The 22,046-nt window shown below is 32.5% G+C and overlaps 1 protein-coding gene across 1 annotated transcript; it reads right to left on the minus strand.

The window, feature by feature from the left end:
- Positions 1 to 2,562: 2,562 nt before the first annotated feature.
- LOC124941183 (zinc finger protein BRUTUS-like) lies at positions 2,563 to 18,467 on the minus strand. The gene is made up of 14 exons (XM_047481469.1): positions 17,920 to 18,467; positions 14,157 to 14,366; positions 13,692 to 13,886; positions 13,212 to 13,582; positions 11,715 to 11,943; positions 10,870 to 11,038; positions 9,704 to 10,777; positions 9,061 to 9,232; positions 8,752 to 8,973; positions 8,224 to 8,361; positions 4,524 to 4,758; positions 3,975 to 4,034; positions 3,188 to 3,259; positions 2,563 to 2,959 (listed from the first exon to the last, which is right to left on the minus strand). Exons 1-14 carry the CDS (start codon positions 18,223 to 18,225, stop codon positions 2,762 to 2,764), a joined length of 3,651 nt encoding a protein of 1,216 aa, XP_047337425.1. The 5' UTR covers positions 18,226 to 18,467; the 3' UTR covers positions 2,563 to 2,761.
- Between the last annotated feature and the right edge of the window lie 3,579 nt (positions 18,468 to 22,046).

The following is a 22,046-nucleotide window of genomic DNA, read 5'->3' on the forward strand; positions in this document are numbered from 1 at the left end:
AAAGACTCAAATAGTTTTGCCTTTTAAAAAATGGGTCAATGTCAAAACATTATGCATAGTTGTGTTGTGAAAAATATGCATAATATATTCTACTAGATGAAGACATTGAATGTATGTTGAGATGATGCTAACAGTTCAATTATTAAAATCTTCATCTACAAATAACATGATTTCTCCTTCTAGAACTAAGAATTAAGAAGAATGCAATTTATAAGAAAAATTAGATAATCAAAACTTTCTTAATAAGTATAAATAAATCTGTGTTGGGAAGACACCACCAACTCCAATCAATTGGAATTAATGTGACATGAAAATGTGATTTGGAATAGACTTATCATTGAATAAGCAACTTAATTCAACACCAAGATAATGCAAATATAGACCTCAACAAGCTTAGGTCTATTAGTGCTTATTGCTATAATGAAGGTATAAATTTCAAACTCTTTTAATATCCCTTGAGGTATAATATTTCCTCTTCATGTAACTTTCGCCCCATTGCAATAATAGCCTTTTAGCTCTCGTCAAAGGTCCACTCTTATTTGATGACAATGAGCTTTATTGATAGTGAAGACTTAATAAAGTAGAGCATCGTTAACTCATGCTCTCAAGGTAACGAGTTTGAGTCTTCACCCTGAACAATTAATTTCGATTTTTCTTTTAGTTTTCATCTTGGAAACTGGTTGAGAAATGGAGACCCCCATCATAGATTTTTTTATCTCCATAAAAGGATCTTCCTGATTTTTTTTTTGTTCATTTAAACTAGTTTGAAAGTGCTTAATTTTGAGGGATTAGGTGACATAGCTTGATGAATTTGGATTGAAATAATTTACTTATAATTAAAACATAAGAATTGCCCATAACTGATCAAATAATTTACTCAATTTGTAATGACCCATTCATGCCTTCTAAAATAAAAAAATAAAAAAATTTCTATCCATTTGCCAGTCAAAGTCTTGCCGCCCGCCTTTTGACTTTTCTGAACGAAAAGATTTCTAAAGAGAACCCATGTGCGACTGAGACTAATATTATGGCTTTGTTTGTTTCTTGGCAAATGAGAGGATTTGAATGAAACCCTCTATGGGATTCTTTATTGACTATCAACTTTCAATCAAACCACAATGTTTTAAAACTAATTTTCTACCTAATTCAACAATGGGAAGTTTGGCTAACACCTTTTATTGTCAATTGGATCACATCTATTTTTATAACATCTTTTCAAAAGAAAAGAAAAAAACCCATAAATTATATTAGTCTTATGATCTCAAGTTTTATAAGATAGAATTAAAAAAATAAATGGTTTTGTTTCAACACACCATAAGCCAAAGCTACCAATGGAAGTTTCACAATAGCATTTAAGAACATCAACTTCTAATGTAATAATGACCACTTGACAATATCCCCATACAAAGATTTACCTTTTCAACTCTTCACATTTAACCTTCAACCATCATCATTTTCTATAATGTTAGATTTTTGTTTGTCATCAAAAGTGTCAAGGAATCAAATCAATATATCATACTCACTTAAACTGTTAAACATTACAAACTTCCTAATAAAACTCAAGATCATATATTGCAAGATTTATTATTGTCTAATATAAGGTTGGCAGGTGTGACTTAGGCTAAGGATATTGAAAAGTGTGGTGATTGGGTTTATGATAGTGTAATTGAAAAAGGAAATGTTCCCAGATAAATGAGAGGAATCAGTAACCAAACCGAATAACTTGCGAATGGGCGGGCAGTGGAGAAAGAGATGAGAGGAAGATTCGTTAAGGAATCTTGTACACAATTGCATTTTATTGTTATTATTGTTCTATACAAATGTTTGAGATGTGTTTCACACACAATCATTCTTTACACGGACACCATTTTGTAATTCTCTAAATCATTTAATAAAACATGAAGATCACTCCTAACAAGTGATTAGGTTTTCATATTCTTTTGTAATTCTCTAAATCATTTAATAAAACATGAAGATCACTCCTAACAAGTGATTAGGTTTTCATATTCTTTGAGAATCTAAAGATCAATCGATTTTTCAAGAAATCTACATGGGATATGGGTTGGATAATTTGTTAGAGGTAACAACTGGCAAGGCGCCAAAAATGATTCTCCATGAGGAGGATTTGTTACTTATTTTGATTATGTGATTTCAAAAGCATTTCCAGTTGATGGCAAGTATTTAAAAAAAATAGGACAACGGATTAAGTATGTAGCCCGCAAACACATTTAACCAGGCGTAGAATTTGCCGCCTGACGGGCTTAAACTCAGAAACTTAGAGTTAGTATCCACTTCTTATTTCCGTTAGGCTAGAAGAGAGGATTGATGACAAGTATTTATTGATGAGTATTTTCAGCCATTTTTACAAGTAAAAGAAACAAAATACTCATTTGATGTAAGTTAATGAACTTGACTTTTCTGAATTTCGTTATTATGTATTTAAAACTCTGCGAAAATTCTCATGGAATATGACAAACTTAATATCAAACCATGTATATCGGAAATAGAAGCAACAAACTTCCTAATAAGTGGGCTCATTCTACTAGTTTTCACTGAACACTCCATACAAGCACTCTTGTAGCTACATCCTATACTAATATACCAGTTTCAAGTATCTTCATTTAAACTATCCAATATCTCTTTCCATTCTAGCTAAATCCAGTCAAAATTAAAACTTAAGATGATATTTATGTAAAATATATATTATCTAAAGTCGGGTCAAGAAAATCTTCTTTATGTACACGTTTCTTACTTTTAAATTCTAACCGGTTTGTCTATCTGACGACGTTCTTGGTATCAACGGTTGCCTATCATCATCATCGCCTTGATGGGGGCAGTTGGAATTTGTTCTCTCAGACTTTATCACCCTTGTATTATATGATCCACAAAAACCGCACTTGTGATATAGCCAATGGAAATTCGCTGTCCCTTTACGTTCACAATCATTACAAAGTATGTCCTGAGTTTCAATGGGGAGACAAGTCAATTTTCTTACACAAGATTTGTACAATAAATAAAGGTTAAAAGCTCATTTTAAAAATGTCTCAAATTCTTTTTCATCGTCATTATTTTTTTTTGTTAACTCTGTTAATCTCTTGGAAAATATTTTGACATATTAGCTTAGTTTAAGAAAAACAAACACAAAGGAATTCCTTCTTAGCAAGGATAAAGAGAAAGTAATACATACCTGCACAAGACCTCTGTATTCCTCAGGAAGCTCCTCAGAAGCCAATAAAGCATTGAGCATTCCAAAATAAACCTAGTGTTAAAAGTAAACTTTAACGTTTAGAATTACAATTTTCAATCAACTCTAATTGCTGGTGGATAATTTGAAAACAACCAATCATAATGGGCTTAGATCGTGTTCGGAAAAATTTAACATTTGTAATGTTTGTCTAAAAAATCACAACGATCTAAAAAGATAATTCAACCTCGTTATATCAAATTATCAAAGATAAACCAGCAATTAAATCACAACTCTGGACTATTTATTAGTCCGCAAATAAAATAGTTGAAGATATGCAGCAAATAAATCTAAAATCCGGAAATAGCTCAACAAACTATCTTTCCAATTTCAGTTATTTTCTTTATATTGAAAGATTGTAAATAGAGTTTATTCATTGAATAACATTATAACTCTACTAGGATTTCTTCTATTTTATCTTCTAATTAGATCATGATTTTACAAGAGATTGTGACAAAATAGCAGTATCCAAATAGGCTCGATGACATCTTAAGCAGTTCCAATGGAATCGTGATTTTCCCAAGACATGGGATCCTTTGTGCACGTTGTTTGTATTATTGGAAGCCGCATTTGCGATAGCTCATTAGTGCAAATTTTATCATTTAAAAAATAAGAATATTTATCACCAACAAAAACGAATTGGATTAAAGCCTATATATATAATAACCCCTTAGAGAGATCCATCAAGACCCTTGGTTCAAAGATATATATGTTTAGAAGATTCTCTTACCGCCATATCTCCCATGGATTTACTGCATATTGGACAAATGTAATTGCTGCAAGCATAAGCCTGATAGATAAAAAAATATATACAATATTAGACTTTAAGGCCAATTTCAGAAGGAATAAACACGAATTTTGTTACAGAAAAAGGGGGGCTAATGTCCTAGGGTTGAAATAGTGGTTAGTAGCGGTTACATAATAGTATAAATAAATTCGAGTTTTGTTACCAAGGAAAAAGGTGGGGCTAATGTCCTAGGGTTGAAATAGTGGTTAATAGTGGATAGTTGCGATTACATGATAGTAATAATAGATTAGTCGTTGTTATGTTGAGGTTATAAAATGAATACTCTAGTTAGAGTTTCTCACTACCTTTTCCATTGTATTCTCCCTAGCATCTAGGATTTTATATTCCCATCAAATTCAATTGCTTTTATCTGTTCTTCTTATCTCAATATAACTCTCTTTAATTTAATGTATCATTTCATCAATTATACTTTTTATATTAAACCTAAGTCTAGTTTAAGGTATATCAAGTTTGTTGGTTGAGGAGACATACTTGAAAACAAGCTGAATGCATGTAATGACCACATGGTAAGGCCCTGACTGCAGCACTTGATGTGAAGAGAAACTCGCAGCATATTGGACAATTTGTTTCCAAACTCTTCTCTAGGCATTTATGGTCAACTAACTTCAATGCTAGACAACAATTGCAAGTCATGCAATGAAAGAAGTCTTTTCCGAGACCCTTTCCAAGACGGCATAAATTGCAAAAGGGGCAATGATACACAGTCCTGAAATAGAGAAACAAATTATACAAAAACCCAAAAATAATATTTTGAAGGATAGTGAGAAATAAAATAATTTATATCATACTCATGCATGCAACTAGTGCTCAAGAGCGTGATGCAAAAGAACTGAAGTTTATGCATATCAATCAATCCTCAGAGTTTTATGGTAAGTGAAATTATTGATCTTCATTTATCTATGACTATGAGCTACAATTCTCTAGGTAATAAATCTATATATTTTTTACAGAGAATATGTAAGGTATCTACAGAAAGACAACAAGTGATATTAAGAAATGAACAAAAAAATCCAACAATGTATGTAGGAATTAATTGAAGATATACTAATCAGGAACAAACTAGGAACATAAAATATAGAAAGAGGAGACTCATTTAGCTTGGTGGATGACCACAATATTCATATCTATATGACTATCTTCAAGTAAATATATAAAAAGAATGTTCGAGCACAACACACTATCATGAACTCTCACTTCAACCTCAAGCTTCTTTATGTAGGTTTTTCCTGAATTTTCGAAAAATCTAGTTGATAAATAAGTGAATTATTTGGATTAAATTATTTTCAAATATTTTTACATCTAATATATAAATTTTCTTTTAAAAAGTCAATTTTTTTTATTAAAAATAACGCAAGATTCGTAAAAAAGGAAAAAAAGAAAAAAAAGAAAATAAAAAACAACAACGTAAAAATTTTAAATGCTAATAAAATCGAAAAATTATCATCCCGTTAAGACCCAACTTTTCAAGATTGAACCGTTAAGACGCGTGTAACATGAATCTTTTGAGACGATTGTAACCATAACTTTTCCCTGCGAAGACTTCTTCTATTTCTTTTTTTCGTATGGTCCACCACATGATGAAGATAATTGATTTTTAGTCGTCCGCAATGTTGTTGCTAGAGCTCCAGTTAATCCATTTAACCCAAAAGTCAACGACATTTGTTGGTGTATCCCATTAAAAATGAAGGAGGTTCTGCATAAGAGTTCACATTTTCTTCGCAAGGTCGCAATAAAGAAGAATATGATCAATGAATTCTTCACTCTTTAAACAAATGTTGCACATGCTAGCCAGATGGAATCCTTTCTTTTTCAATATGTTAGATGTCAGGGCTCCTCCGTTGAACGAGATTCTTAATGAAATTTTTGCTTTCCATACCTCTTTTCAAGGAAATCGGGATGGAGTCTTTGGGAGGGACCGTGCATGGTAAATATAGCTAGTTTTGAAATCGGGAGAGTCAGTTAGAGAAAACTTGTCGTCAGTCTCTAGGTGAATCAAAAACGTGGATAAGAGCATCCACGAAGAACGCATTCAGCACCTGCTCATGAATTCAAATTGGATCCGAGTCCAACAGAAACTTCATCTGACACCAAATTGTGAAACTCCTTTAGATGATACCCTTGACATCCTAATTGCTTTCACGAAAGGAGTCAGGTCATACACCATACATCTTATATCTAACTTTGTCTCGTACAAAGGTCTATTATTACTTATTTTGAGCGTGGTCCATATGCAAACAAACTTCCTAAAGATAAAACGGTCATCAGAAACAAGTGGATCTTCAAAGTCAAACACAATCTTCAAAGTCAAACACAATCTTCAAAGTCAAACACAAAGCAGACAGAATTGTTGAACGATACAAAGACAAAATTAAACACAAAGCAGATGGAATTGTTGAACGATTTAAAGTTTGTCTTGTTACTAAAGGTTTTTCCAATCTTATGAGATTGATCATCAATAAGCATTTGCCTCTTTGTCTTGTTACTAAAGGTTTTTCCAATCTTATGAGATTGATTATCGATAAACATTTGCTCCTCTTGCAAAATTGAACATCAGAATTCTTTTATCTTTGGCTGCTAATAGAGATTCGCAACTTCATCAACTTGATGTGAAGACTTCGAAGAAGTATTTATGAAAATATCACCGGGAATTGATGCTCAACCTAGTGAAGTATGTCGACTTCACGAATCTCTATACGGGCTCAATCAAGCATGGTTCGAAAAATTCATCTTATCCGTGATCAAACGCAAATATTCAGTGTCAAGCTGATCACACTATGTTTGTGAAAACTTCCCAAGAAAATAAGCTCACTATTCTTATTGTATACGTTAATGACATCATCATCACGGACGATAATGAAATTGAAAGACTTAAAAAGCTCGTTACAAATGAATTTGACTCTAAGAATCTCGATCCTCTAAATTTTTTTCTTCACATGGAATTAACTCGATCCAAACAAGGAATTTCTTTATCACAAATAAAATACATGTTTGGATTTGTTAAGAGAAACCAGTATGCCTGGGTGCAAACCTGTTGACACTCGAATGGACCCCATACACAAGTTCGGAATAAACAAGGATGGTGCCCCTACAGACAAGGGAAGACTCCTCTATTTGTCTCATACATGACCAAATATCGGATTTGTGGTTAGCATGGTTAGCCAATATATGAATTTCCATTAAAGATAGTATGAATACAATATTCATAATTTTGAGGTATCTTAAAGGTATGCCAGGATATGGCCTCCTCTTTTAACGAAAGGATGATAGAATTATCCAAGTTTATTCTGAATTCTGATATTGATTGGGCTGGTGAGATCACCCACAGACGATCCACTTTTGGCTATTGTATATTCGTATATTGTCACTTGAAGAAGCAAGAAACAATTTGTTGTTGCAAGAAGTAGTTGAAACTGAATATAGGGCTCTTGCACTAGGAATATGCGAAAGAATTTGGATACAACATGTTCTGAAAGAATTGGGAATATTCATTGAAAAGTCTATCATGTCTAGGTGATAATGAAGCAGCAATAAGTATATCCAGTCCACAATGACAAAATCACATTTCATTTCATAAAACGTGTTAAGCGGGCAAATTGAACCATTGTATGTGTCATCTCGAAATCAAGATATTCTCACCAGACCTCTCCTGAGATCAAACTTTGAGGAACTAAGAGACAACTGGGAATGCATAATTCATCCTTCCCAACTTTAGGGGGGGTGAAGAACTAAAGTCAACTAATCTCATAAAGAATGTGTCTAATTGTGGGTTCATTGAAAATCAAGATATACGGATATATCATATATGTTATACGTATCCGGTCAAAAATTTAATCTTCCAAATATCTGATAATTAAGAGATATGTAGATATAACTATGATAAATGTACATTGTAAATCACTACAATAAGATCATAGTTTGCTTTCTCTCTACTTAATCATCAAATTTTTTCATAAGACCAAGATAGTAAATTCCTTTATCAAAGTCTCTTACCACTAAGCTATCAAAGTGAATGCATAGGATAGTCAGTAAACAACTTGTATAACATAATTACATCAAAACGCTACAAATTAACATAAATGCAAGAGCAATGTAAATTAGGAGTTGATGTCAAAAAGAAGCAAAACAAAGCTGAGACACTACATATGGAAAAAATAATTGAAACTTCATTTACCTCTCATCATCAAAAAACTTGCATATATTACAATAGTACTTAGCCATGAAAAATCCATTGCATGATGGTGTCACACAACTAGGCCCTACTGCCTGAATCATCAGGCAATGCATACACATCATTTCAGCCGTTGCTTTCCTACAAAATACCATTACAATGAGCTTGTTGATCTAGGCAATAATTTGATCACAATAAAAAAAATATACCAAATGAAGTAAAAGATCACAAAATAAATAACTTTTCGCGAAAAAATAAATCACACAATCATGATTATGATCCAAAATAATTTGGGATTCAGAAAACACTTATACCCCGAAAAATCGCTTTTAATTTTAACTTTAGTGATTATAAAATGAGATCGTGATTGTGACTAAATACCAGTTTTCAAGTAGGATCATGTTATATTAAGATGGATTATATCCATATCCTGCATTAATCAACAACGAGAATATCCTGCATTATGGGTTGTAGATGGTCTAATGAATTTGAATGTTCAAAAACACTAAATGAATTAGAACATAAGAGTACCTATCCATTGTATGGTCGCTCACTTCATCATGGCAAAATCTGCAAGTGAATAACTTCCCACAGCAAGCAGCAACCAATTTACAGTTTCTCTTGTAGTGGTTGCAACCAAATATTTGTTTATCTGAGACACGATATGATGGACATTGTCCTACAATACCTTCAATGGAAGAGGCTCCATCTTCCATTTCTTGAATTGATTTTTGCTGAGCGGCAATCCAGCGGCTAAACAAACCATTAACTAAATTAGAAGACATTATCAAGACAAAAATAACATTCAAGCAAAGTTGAGCAAGTCACTAAATTCAAAACCTTGTCAAAAGATTCTGTACGAGATAAGATTTCCTCCTGGGATCAAGTGTAGGATCGAGGTAAACCTTTCTTATCTCGGTCTCTAGTTCATTTTGATTCATGCGGAAAATGTCTTTCCAACCAGGTTTGAACATCTGCTCGTTCTGGTCCAAGCTTTTACAAGAATCGACGCCTGCATCATTGAAGTCACAAGATCGAACTTAAAGAGTTTCCATAATTTGTAATCACCACAGACCTAGGGTCTGCGGCGATTGTGAGCATAGAAAACAATTTGGGCACCATAACCCAAGCCCTAAAAGGAGTACAAATTTGATTTGATTTCACGATGTGGGGAGATTACAATCTCACCAACTTAGACATTCCACTTATAGTCTCATTTCCGGTTAAGAATTTAGAAGTGACTCACAAGGCACTTTTTTCCCGTGGGATTCAAAAGGTGGCCCCGTGACACTTTGTTCCTACTCTGATACCATTTGGCATAGTAAAGAGAAGTTTTCCTATTGAGATTGCTCATTTATAGCCTACAATGCCTTTAATATAAGGTAACAGTATCCTAATCAAATCTAATTATTCTCAATCACAGTCATATTTATATTATGAGATATTATTTCACTAAGAACCTCATACAAAATATTGCACAAACCTTTATGAGTCTTATCTTCTAAAATATCTGATTGTGAAGATGTTTGACTTTCTTTCCAAAATTCATGAAGCCATTCACTAAACATGGTATTTCTGGTTGCCTGTTTCCATATTTCCATCACTTTGTTCACCTCATCATTCGTTAATGCAGATGTTACCCACGGTAACATCGACTGAAGTACCTCAGCACCTGTAGTTCCAATAATACGCCCAATAATCTTGTCTTGCTCCTTAACCGAGAAATGTTTCCCAAATAAGGGCCATAATTCTAGCTCTTCCCTAAATATGTGCTGATCTAAACTAACTCTTATGGATTTGCATAAGCCTTGAAGCTTTGTAACAAGCTCATTGTATTTTCTCAAAGTATCATTACCCATCAAGTTCCCTTCATGACCATCACGAAAGTGGCAAAGCTCGGTAAGTGCAGATGATATGTCAGCAAATAATTTTTCCTCCTGTTTATGGTCCAATGTGTATGAGTGGCTCACATTGTGGAGGGCCTCTTTTGATTCCAATGCAGGGAAAACTATTTCATCTTCAGCATTACTGTGAGCTATATATAGACCCCACAGCAAGCGAAACCTTCCAGTGAATTGTCGAAGAAATGACTCATCACAATCACCAAGCTTTTCAGATTCAACATCTAGATATTCCAAATCCTTGCGTATTGCTTTATGGAACTTAAACAATGTGTCAATCGGATGCACTCCATGCCCCATGTCGGAAATGCTAGTATCTGTTTCCCAGCAGAAGAGGCTGGAGTTAATTGGTGGGGCATCTGCTTTGAAGGATAAAGAACGTAGAGACTTTGTTTTAGAGAGAGTGCTAAGACCTAGATTATTACTTCTCACACCCAAACCAGGAACAATACATGAACGATCAGAGACAATCTCATCTGCAAATGCATTCTGCTTGACTGGTTTCTCATGAAAAGATTTCTGAACTGGCTGGCATGGGCAAACAAGACGAAAATCACAACAGTCAATTGCACCAGAAGATAGGCATGGATTTTGATGGCGTCCCTTGCATGCCCAGCCTGATAAAAGGGTTACTAGTGCTGTATCTGGTGCTGGAGCTGAATCAATATATTATTGGCAAGAATCAGAAAAGGTATCAACAAAATGTAGAAAAATCACAACTTAGGGCAATGGAGAATTGACAATTTACCTGCTAAATGCATATTCCTGAGGAAGGTTTTGGCATCATTTTCAGAAAGTGATCCAACTAACCATGGAAGAACACGTTCAAGCAACTTCAGGGGCATCACACACAAACTGTGATATAAAAGTTCTCGTTGCTTTTCGAAGCTAAAATGCTTTCTAGCAAGGGGCAAGACCTAGAGTTGAAAAATGTTTAATTTTATGTCTGTCAGCAACAGAAGTAGGTATTAGACGACATATTTATGTCATGTCAGTGTTTGATAACTCAACTTATTATTTAATCTGAATTATTAAGTGTATATTTGAATTTAGTTTATTTAGATAATTGTTATCTAAAATCACTTCACTATTTAAATTTGGCTCAAATGAAGCTAGAAAATATGGATTAATTCGATAAGGTATGAATAACTTAACTCGATAATATAGTAAGGGCGAATAAAAATCTTTAACCCTTATAAAATTTAAAAAAAAAAACATCCTTCTAAATTAATCATATTAATGTACTGCTTCAAATCAAATTACTACTTAAAATAGTCTTTTAAGTACTTTCTAAACATTAGTTCCATATTGATCAAATCAAATTACTACTTAAAATTCAGATATCTTCACTTAGTTTATACAACATTTATTATTTAGACACTTAAATAATTCACCACTTAAATTTCAGGATTCATTTAGCACTTAAATTTTCAGTTTATCAAACACAAGCATTTGAACTTAATCACCAATTCTTCACTCCAAGAAAACAAATGATTTCCATGTCAACTACTTATCCAAAATAATTAAGAAAAAATACTAGCCTCTTAAGTATCTTCTTTAGAGATAAGTTTTTCTCACTATAATAGATCTCACCTGCATTTCCTCTTTGTCAAAATGTCTTTGTATGGTTTCCATTATATGATCAGCATGGAAACACAGTTTCTTGTAAAAATCAGCAGCTGATGATGATTTTAACCCCTCATTTTGCATATTTTCAATTAAACATCTGAAAACATAAAAATTACTTTCTTCTTCAGCATGCTCCTGGAAATAAGACAACTCTCCATCAACAGCAGGAAATATGATCTTGTCCTCAGCTATACTGCAAATTATCACAACGTGAATCTATTCATATCAGTTTAAGGCTGAGAAAATAAGCATGCAGAAGAAATACGTATCAAGTTCCAGCACTTTACTGATGTATATGGACATGGAAGAAAAAAAGAAAGAAAAGGCTATTCATGTCAGTTTCTGTGTGTAGGATCACCATATTGAGAGACAGAATCAAACACCCAAAGCAAAAACACAAACAAAACATTGCAAGGTTGAACATTGTTGTTAAATAATTACCATGAAAAATAAGTAAATAAAAAACTCTCCAAATGTGTGCCCTGGAAACAAACATGAATTCTTTCCCTTCCTCTCCAAGACCCAAAGAAGAAACCCATTAGACATTGTGCTTCATAAGTTCAATGTATTAGTAGCCCTTTAAGAATAAAATGAACTATTTATTGCCCTTCTGGAATTGCAATGCACGTGAAAGACGAATTGTAGAAATTTAGCGAAGAAAATTTGTTGTAAAAGTAGAATGTATGTTGAGCCTTAAATAGGAACATACAAGACTAATTAAGAAACACAGAGACTAATTAAGAAAGTACAAAAGGTCTAATTAGAAAAGACTAATTAGGAAATAATATAGTCTAACTAATTATGGTTGATATATTTCACTCAAAGAGCTCTGTGGCTGACTTGGAATATTTATTAGGCTTTAACAGTAGCAACGCATTCTTTTACCGCTCTTATGCCTCATCTCCCACTCTTAAAGCTCCCATTCTAACTCTTAAAGGTTCGTATTCGGCTCTGTTGTTATATCTCAACAGCTTCATCTCCAACCTACCTCGTTTTTTGCGACTTCTCTATCAATAGCTCACTTTGTTGCTAGCAGTTTCTTTCTTTTCATTGTGTGGAGATGAGATTTTGAAATCACTATTATGTAAATATAAAATTGAAAAAGAAGAGAATGAAAAGTAACGTGATGAAAATACCATGTACGAATTTAGGTGAAGATGAAGATGCGTTGTATTTCTTGAATGTATGTTACCTAATGAAACTATGTCTTAAACAAGAACACAGAATACTAGTTACAAAACACAAAAGACTAGTTAAGGAAGCACAGAAAGCCTAATTAGGAAATAATATATTCTAACTAATTATGGTCAATATTTTCTACAGGTGTGTCATCAAAATATACTAGGAAAAGAAATGTAAGAAAAATGATGCACAATAGGTAAGAATGGACACATGAAAGAAGCAAGAATGGACACATGAAAGAAGCACATGACAACACATCTTCCACATAAATCTATGTACCTGTGAAAGATGCAAACTTCCGCGATAAATTGAAGCCTTTCATTAAAGATTGTTAAATCAGAAAAATCTTCTGAAAGCTGTATCCTTCTTGCTTCCTCTGCTATGTCATTTAGTTCCCTTTTTATAGCACTATGCCAATAAATGATTTCATCTATTGGGTGCAACTCACGAGTGTCAACAATATCAACATTTGGACTTGTGTATTTCCTTTTCACAGTCTTGGATGTTTCACAAGGACAGTCTAGCCTGTCAGTTTCTTGATATAAGCTGCTGCTATAACTGAAATCAGTAGTCAACTGCATTCCAGTATCAGAATTGCAGCTTCCAGACATTTTAATGTTCTCCCCTGCTGCAATCCAGTTAAAAAAGACCTTCATATAACACCAGATACAATCGGTTACATTGTGCATAAAAAAATAATAAGAGAAAATATAAAAATCATAAAGAGGGAATGCAGAAGCTGAAGCACTCTGTGTTCACCTGCTGGAGAAGCTTCTCATTGGGGACTACCTTGCTCAAACACTTCTGCATATCCTGATAGTCATCAATACAAATAGAAGAGGAGAGCCAGGGAAGGAACTTCGCTAACATATTCACAGGAATTGTGCAGAAGAACTGCCAAACTAAAGATGCTTGCTCTTCAATGGAGAATTTCTCAATAAGCAGGGGAAAGACCTGTATAACAAAAGCAGCCAAGGCAAAAATAGTAACATTCTCATTAAAGATTAGAGAGAAGAAAACAACCAACATCATTAAACATACATATGAGCCATCTTGATTTCCCAGCAGTATCAAGCAATACGAGTCTGCACAGCAGAATAGTTCTGCTCTTTAATGAAACCAAATTATTATTTACATGCTCGACGGGATTTAGTACAGTGATAGTCCATGAGAGGGTCCAACATTGGATGAGGAAAATTTGGCAACAAGCAAGTATAATAGTACCTGCTCTTCCTCCTTTGAGAGGTGTTGACTAACTGATGTCTGAAGAGCTCCTGTGCATGAAGCCAATTCCTTAGTAAAATTTTCATCCTTCTGATTATTTGTATTTAGTAGCTCAAGTATGTGATCAAAAAGATCACTTTCTCCCTTGTGCTCCAAGGAGTATGCTTGAGCAACATTTTTCACACGCACATCAAGAGCTGGAAAAATGACCTGCAATGGAATTTGAGGCTATGAATAGTGGCTAGTGTTGAAATATATTGTATCATACTATATTATGATATTTAACATCTCATAAAATAATATTAATATTAATATGATATGATAAAGAATAATTGAATTTATTAGGATATTATGACCTTAAGTTATAGGTATTATTGTATCCTATAAATAGACAATCTCTATCATGTAATAACAACCAACTTCTCAAATAATAAAATTTCTCTTCAATTTTTAAAGTGATATCAGAACGTTAGGTTATAAGTTGAGATTCTTCCACTACCTTTGCCAATGGCCGGCCTAACTATTGTTGGAGGGCTTCAATAGTCTAGTTAGTTTATTCATCATAAACTTGTTTTTCGATTTTTCTTTGTTTGAGTATTTATAATATATAGTAACATAATATAAAGATCTCAAAATTCCACCTCTGCCAATTGAAAAGAATTAGGTAAAATGAGTCGACAAAGTGGCTAGACGAAAAGACCTATTGATGATAGGCCACTAGAAATGAAGCATGTTGAAGACAAAGCCATTGAGATGGAGCAATATAGCCGAGCCGAAGTCGTTGAAGCAGAGAAATATAGCCAAAGACAAAGCCTTAAAAGCTAGAAACAAGGCTTTAAGAGTGGAGACGAAGCCAGTAGAACGGGAAACAAAGCATTAAGAGTGGAGACGAAGCGTAGAATGCAGGAAATGAAGCCTATAGATCGGGAAACAAAGTTTAAAGATCGGGAAACGAAAACATTGCTACTTTAAATCTAAAACTGCACATACAAGTAAGCCATAAAACATAACATGGATTTGAAAGGGAATGTTGAAATATATTACATTATATTATATTATGAACTTACAATAATATCTCATAGTATAATATGATCAAGAATAATTAGATTTAATCTTAAAATGATAGAAAATAATTAGATTTGATTAAGATATTATTACCTTAAGTAATAGGTATTGTATCCTATAAAAAAAATAACTCAATAATAAACTTCTTTTTGGATTTTTACAGCCAGATAAAGTAAGTGTTGCATATTATAACATATCCACAAAAACTGGACTGTGTGTTTCGCCAAAAAAGTATCTTAGTAAATGCAGATTTTAAACACCTTTTAGTCAACAAAGTTCACAGAGAAACAGGAACAGCGAACTGAAGTAAAAATAATAATAATAATTGAATGGTAAGATTTTGAGCCCTTGACCTATATATATATATATATATATTTGAGATCTCCATCTAGTAGATAAATCTTGAGTTTATATTAGAAGATTAATGTTAATCACATATGAACCTTACTTAAACATAAGCCTCATTTCAGTAGCTTTCGACCACATAAAAATGCATAGACAATATATAACCTCTTTATATGAAGGAACATGTTTCAGCTTGAGCTATAGCAAATGTCCAATATATACATACATGTTCTGGCCATTATAAAATGTATCCAAGCAGATATTTTCTTCTATAAGGTAACTTTTGGTAGAGTTTCTTCTATAATCAGCATTAAACCAACCCTCTTGTGCTAGAATCTGTACATTTTCTACAATGGTCTAGACAAAATCACCTAGAGCCATGATCTTCTTATTATTGGTTTTACATTTTCAAAAAAAAAAAATATTAGCCTATAACAATACGGTAATCAAAATATGGTGCCTATGAGCTTAACTGCCCCATTGGGAATTCAACTATTTATACTGTTAAAACAACATCAAGTGCTTCTATAATCTTGAAATATTTGGGAAAAAAATTGTTTGATATAAAAGTGGATTATTTGGATAAAATGACCCAAATATCCTTACAATTTAATATTATAAAATGCTATACTAAATAAGTAAGGGTATATTAGTATATTAATTGTTGATTTAAATAATGAGATTAAAAAGTGATGTTTGATGGGATAGTTGATTATTTGGAAATAATCCCAAATTAATATGCATCAAACAAGTCCAAGTATTTATTCAGTATTATCTAGGTGCATCACCTAAGGCATAAAGTTACGGCCTTCTAATTTATGAAATCCATTGCATGGAATCAAAGAACTGGAAGATTCATTAGCATAACTCATGCATTTGATTCAAGAAGTTCAAGAATGGATACACTTTTCCTTCTCTAGCACAAACACACAATATGAATTTTGCATGAAGAGGGAACAATTTGACAGAGGTGCCCATAAAAGGTGCGTATAGTAGATTTTGTTTTCAATCTCACCAATAAAACAAATGTCTTAAGAATACATGTGCGTGCATCACTCTCTATCAACATGAGTTAATTATGATTTAAAAAGCACTCCTTAGAGGTGTAGTCAACTTTTTTCTCAAAAAAAAAAAGAAAAAGAGGTGTAGTCATCATGAAATATTACTCTTCTTTGGAACTGCAAGAAGAAACCCTCTTCTATGAAGCCAAACCAAATAAGTCACTTGTCATATCTATGCCCAATACTTTTATCTTAACCAGTCTAGAGTGAGCTAAATTCAAGTTTAGTATTTCTAAACTTTTGTTTTCTGATAGGAAAGAAAACTGTAATATCCAGCAGCTAAACTTAGACTTCCTTAGTTTTACTGAACATATATATCATTCACCTCGTCTCTTGTTAAGTTGAATTCACATGTTTTCTTAGTGGCTACTCTAACAGTTAAGTAATTTTGGGACTGGAAATGTCTTACAAAATGTTCACTCATTCTTTGGTTATTGGTTTTGAACGGGAAAGGATTATGAACGTCTGGAAAAATATGGGTACATAACATGATTGCCGCTACAAGATGAAAGACACACATTGCTATTAGAGAATCACAGTCAATACAACCCTAAATTCAAGTGAATTCCTTCACAAGAAACTTTTTCCAAATCAAAATTTAAGGGCAGTTGCAATGAGCAACAATCTAATTTGAGTATGCTAATGTGAATTCAGTCCTACACATCCAAATATTTTAATGAGTTCAGACAATATCCCTCAAATTCCCATAGCAAGCCCCAAGTGGATTGGGAAAACTATATTTAGTTGAATAGAGATCCTTGTGAGAATCTGGAAGTAATTCCATAACTACAGGGAAATAGCCAAAAATCATATAACATTATAATAGTAAACAGAGGAAAGATATGATGCATTGGAGATGTTTTAATTTATCATAGTTACAATTGATATTATTAAATATTAAGTATATAAAGAGAAGAAGACCAAATCAAAGAGAAAAAAAGGCTCCATGATGGTATATTTGAAGCTCATTTTGAGCTTTTATATTGTGAAAGAAGCTTGAGATGTACATATCTTTGTGAGATTATTGTTTGATTATAATCTATGCAGGTTATCTTGCGTTCTTATCGATATATTAGACATTGAAATGCATTCAATATATCAAAGAATTTTATAGCACATATTCTGAGATCCGTTTGTCATCATTTATACCAATGTCATACTTTAAGTAGCCAATCAACTACACGACAAGCTTGAGATTAAGACATTCATATGCAAAACCAAAGTTAGAGGCTAAACTAGCAAATGAAAAACGAAATGCCGAGTGCAAAAGAAAAAAGATATCGAATATTCACCTCGTCCTCCGCATAAGAATGATGCTTGTAAATTGACCTAACAAAATGATATCGTTCAAACAATGCTTGAGTATCAACTAGTTGTCCAGTAGCCATATCCGTAGCAGATTTCTGAAGCGATTCAAGTTCTAAACGAATAGCCTTATGAAAAAAGATAAAAATAAGAATCGGATACTTCAATTCACAATTCTCCAAACACGTTTCCGTCAAAGAAGAATCAACCGAGTTCACTTCTCCAGATAAAATCGCAACACCTCCTCTTCCTCCTCCTCCTCCTCCTCCTCCTACTTCCTCCCGTCCCGCCATTGCCACAAAAACCTCAATGCCGCGTTTCCTCTCTCTCTATAACCGTTCCTCGTCCTTCCAAATTCCTATATATAAAAGTGAGAATTCTTCTTTTGCTTTGTAAACCTCATTCTCTTATCAACTTTCTTCGTCGTCATCTCGGAGATTGAGTCTTTGTCGCTTGCTTTAACAGAGGACCATCTCTGTTTCTCTCTCTAGAAATCTCTGTTTCTCTCACACACACAAATAAAACACACCCACTCGTTCTCTCTTTATGAGATGATATAATTTTAACAGATATGGTTTTCTGTTTTGTATCAGTGTGAAAAAGATAATTTTCTAAAAAAGATAATTATTAAAGAAGTAATTGAATTATAGAGGGAGGGAAAGTTCTTTTGTTTATATGTTGACACGTGGCATTATCTTTTGTTGCTTCTGTAAATATCTTACACGTTTTCATTATTAGATGAGATCAGCAATATCATAAATTATTGGTATAGTTATCTAATAAAGCCCATTGTTTATTATTATTAATTTTTAAAGCCCATTATACTTTTATACTTAGGCAGGTAAGTGAATGAGCCTAAAATCGAACCGTAAACAAACCGAACCGGTCAATCAAGAAATCGACGGTCTGAACAAAGTCTTACCGTTCAATTTGGTAAGTGAATGAGCCTAAAATCAAACCGCAAACAAACTGAACCGGTCAATCAAGAAATCGACGGTCTGAATCAAAGTCTTACCGTTCGATTTGTTCGATTTGTCAGTTCCTTCTTTGCTACAACGGCCGAACCGTCGTGTTATATTATCGAGTTTATAATTAAATTTTATTTCCAAATGATGAAGAGAAGTATTATTGCATTATCAATTAGTAAAAGGTTCTTCATTTTTATTTATTTGATAAAAAAAAATTCAACTTCACCTTCTACTTTTGTGGATAATTAGAGTAGAAGAAGTTAATGATAATTATGATTTGGTGTTACATTTTTATTATTACCGATCGATTTATTAACACATTCAACTATTTTGAACAGAGACTTCGACCGTTGAACCTAATATTGGGCAATTGGTTCGGCAAGCATAAGAGGAACAGTAAGTTCTTCGATGATTGAATTATTATGTTTGAAGCTTAGTATGTTTTTAAATATGATTATGGTTGAATTTGTTTATAGTTTACACAATTTGATTTGTTTAATTTAATGATTCACGGTTTGTAGTTATTTGAGTTGGTTCTTATTTACTCTAATTTTTTTTTACTGTTATTTGTTAAAATATATTTTTAAAACCGACTAACCGAATAAATTGACTGAACTGATCATCAAACTGAACCGATCTATAAACTGAAATCGCCGATTTATGATTTAGGACACCAACAATTCGGTTGTACATTTTGGTCTATAAACCGACCAAACCGCTTACAGGCCTACTTATAGCTAGTTTAAGAGGTTAGTTATAAAAAATACTTAGTTTATGAAAAAACAAATTATTTGTGTTTTAAGTTTTTGAATTATTATAATAATGTTTTATTTAAATTTTATAAAAATAATTTAATAAAAAAATATATAATGAGATTAAAGGTGTAAACGGTTTGGTTTGGTCGATTTATTGACCGAAATGCACATTCAAACTGTTGACGTCAGTCTACTAAATTTCAAAAGATCAGTTTCATCTATTGACAAATTTATTAAAATAGATTAAATAAAACTTAAATATTTCCATATATATATATATGAATAAATACAAATATATTTTTCCTAAAAAAATACAAATATTATGAACAAGATTCAGCAACATAATTCAAGAATTATTATCATAATTTTTAAAACACAAATTATACTAAGATTGTTTTTTACTAAACATCATGCTAAAAATTAGTCTAACAATTTTGAAATTAAAATTTTATAATAGTTAATATGTTTGATAGTCTTCTAACAAGTTTTAAATTCATAATATTCTCTCATTATTATTAATTTAAATGTGTTATAACTTATGACCAAATAGTTATAATAAAGTCAATTTCAACGATTTGATTGGTTTTAGTGACATTGAACCGACAAACCTAACCGTTGGGATCGGTTAGGTAAAAAGGAAATTGTAATGAATTTGGTTTGAGCGGTTCGGTTTGGTATTCAGTTTGGTTTGAGCGACGGTTTGGTTTCAAACGATTTGATCGATTTACCTACACTCTTAAATGAGATATAAGAGTTTTTGGTAAAATATATATATATATATATAATAATAATGTTTAATTTGAATTTGTTTGGTTTGTCGGGTCGAGAGTTGTGATTAATTTAAATATATTTGTGAAAGTAAATGGATATTTTGGTCGGATCGTGGATTGACCTGTAAAATTGAAACAGTTAAAAATAAATTAAAAATGTTGTATTTATGCTTCAAACTTGCAACCTAACAAAACAAGAGAAACCCTTTAACCAATTAAACTATTAAGACTTTATATTTTAAATTCAACACCAAATTTGATGAACGTGCGATATTTCTAACAAAATAAGTTTCATTTTTTAACTAACTAATCTATATATATAATAATAATTAATTTGAATTTTCTTGGTTTGTTGAGTCAAGAATTGTGGTTAATTTTGATATGTATGTAAGAGTAAATTGATACTTGTGTGGAATAATGGGTTGATTCACCCATAAACTTGAAACAGTTAAAAATAAAATTAAAAATGTTATATGTATGTTTTGAACTTGATAAAGAGACATATGAAAAAATGTGAATCATAAGATGTCGACTAATTAACTAACTGTTAATACATAGTATTAAATACAAAATATATATACATATACAAAATTATAAAATTATTTCAACAATCTCAAGTGCTCTAGCGGTTAAGATGTTCACATTTCATTCTTAAGAACAAAGATCAAATCCTAAAAACTACAAATTTAAAAGTTAATATTATAAATATTTGAGAGATCGATATTAAAGAATGCATTTTTTAGTATAATATATGGTGACACAACTTTTAAACAAGGAATAAGAGGCATGTGAAAGTGTGATGTCGGATTTATTGGTTGGTTTGACGAACATTTAAAAGTGTGAGGTCACGAGATGGAGGTTGGGTGGTGAGTGTTTTGTCAGTCGAGGGGATAAAGAGGCATATAAAAAAGTGTGATTCACAAGATGATGGTTAATTGGGGGTTAGTGGTTGGTTTGATGAGGTATAAGATGTGTGTGATCAATTGGTATTGGTTGTTGATTTGTTGAAGTGAGGGTAAAAGGGGTTGTCTAAGATGGGTGGTTTGTTTGCCGAGAGGGTAAAAAGACATATAAAAAAGTGTGAGTCAAAAGATGAGAGTCAATTGGGAGATTAGTGGTTGGTTTGAAGAGGAATAAGAGTGTGTGATTGACTAAAATTGATTGTTTATTTGTTGAAGTGTGGTAAAAGATGTCAACTAAAATTGGTGGATGATTTGTCAAGAGGATAAAGAGTATATGAAAAAGTGTGAGTCAAAAGAGGTCGACTAAGATTTGGTGGGTGGATAAAAATGCATATGAAAACGTGTAAGTCACAAGAGGTCGACTAAGATTGGTAGGTGATTTGCCGAGGGGATAAGAGGTATGTGAAAGTGTGTAAGGTCATAGAGATGAAATGTCAATTGAGATTTGGTGGTTGGTTTGCCGAAGTTAGAGTAAATATAAGGGATCTTCTTAACAAATTAGATATTAGTGGTTAAAAATATATGAATGAGATGTTGATTGACCGAAGTTATCGATTGGGGATTGATTGTTAATTTGTTGAAGTGGGGGTAAAATAAGTCGCGATAAGAGTAAATATGATGAGATGTAAGGTGGAGATTTGTGATTGATTTGTCAGGAT

This window comes from Impatiens glandulifera, chromosome 6, assembly GCF_907164915.1.
Source record: "Impatiens glandulifera chromosome 6, dImpGla2.1, whole genome shotgun sequence".
NCBI classification, from domain to species: domain Eukaryota; kingdom Viridiplantae; phylum Streptophyta; class Magnoliopsida; order Ericales; family Balsaminaceae; genus Impatiens; species Impatiens glandulifera.

What these genes read in the sequence shown, in the direction of transcription:
- LOC124941183 (XM_047481469.1), bottom strand. Translation starts at nt 18,225, where the DNA reads ATGGCGGGACGGGAGGAAGTAGGAGGAGGAGGAGGAGGAGGAGGAAGA. An exon ending in ATTCTTATGCGGAGGACGAG is followed by an intron (nt 14,367 to 17,919) that starts GTGAATATTCGA and finishes ATTCCATTGCAG; the next exon opens with GTCATTTTTCCAGCTCTTGA. An exon ending in AGAAGATAAGACTCATAAAG is followed by an intron (nt 9,233 to 9,703) that starts GTTTGTGCAATA and finishes TCAATGATGCAG; the next exon opens with GCGTCGATTCTTGTAAAAGC.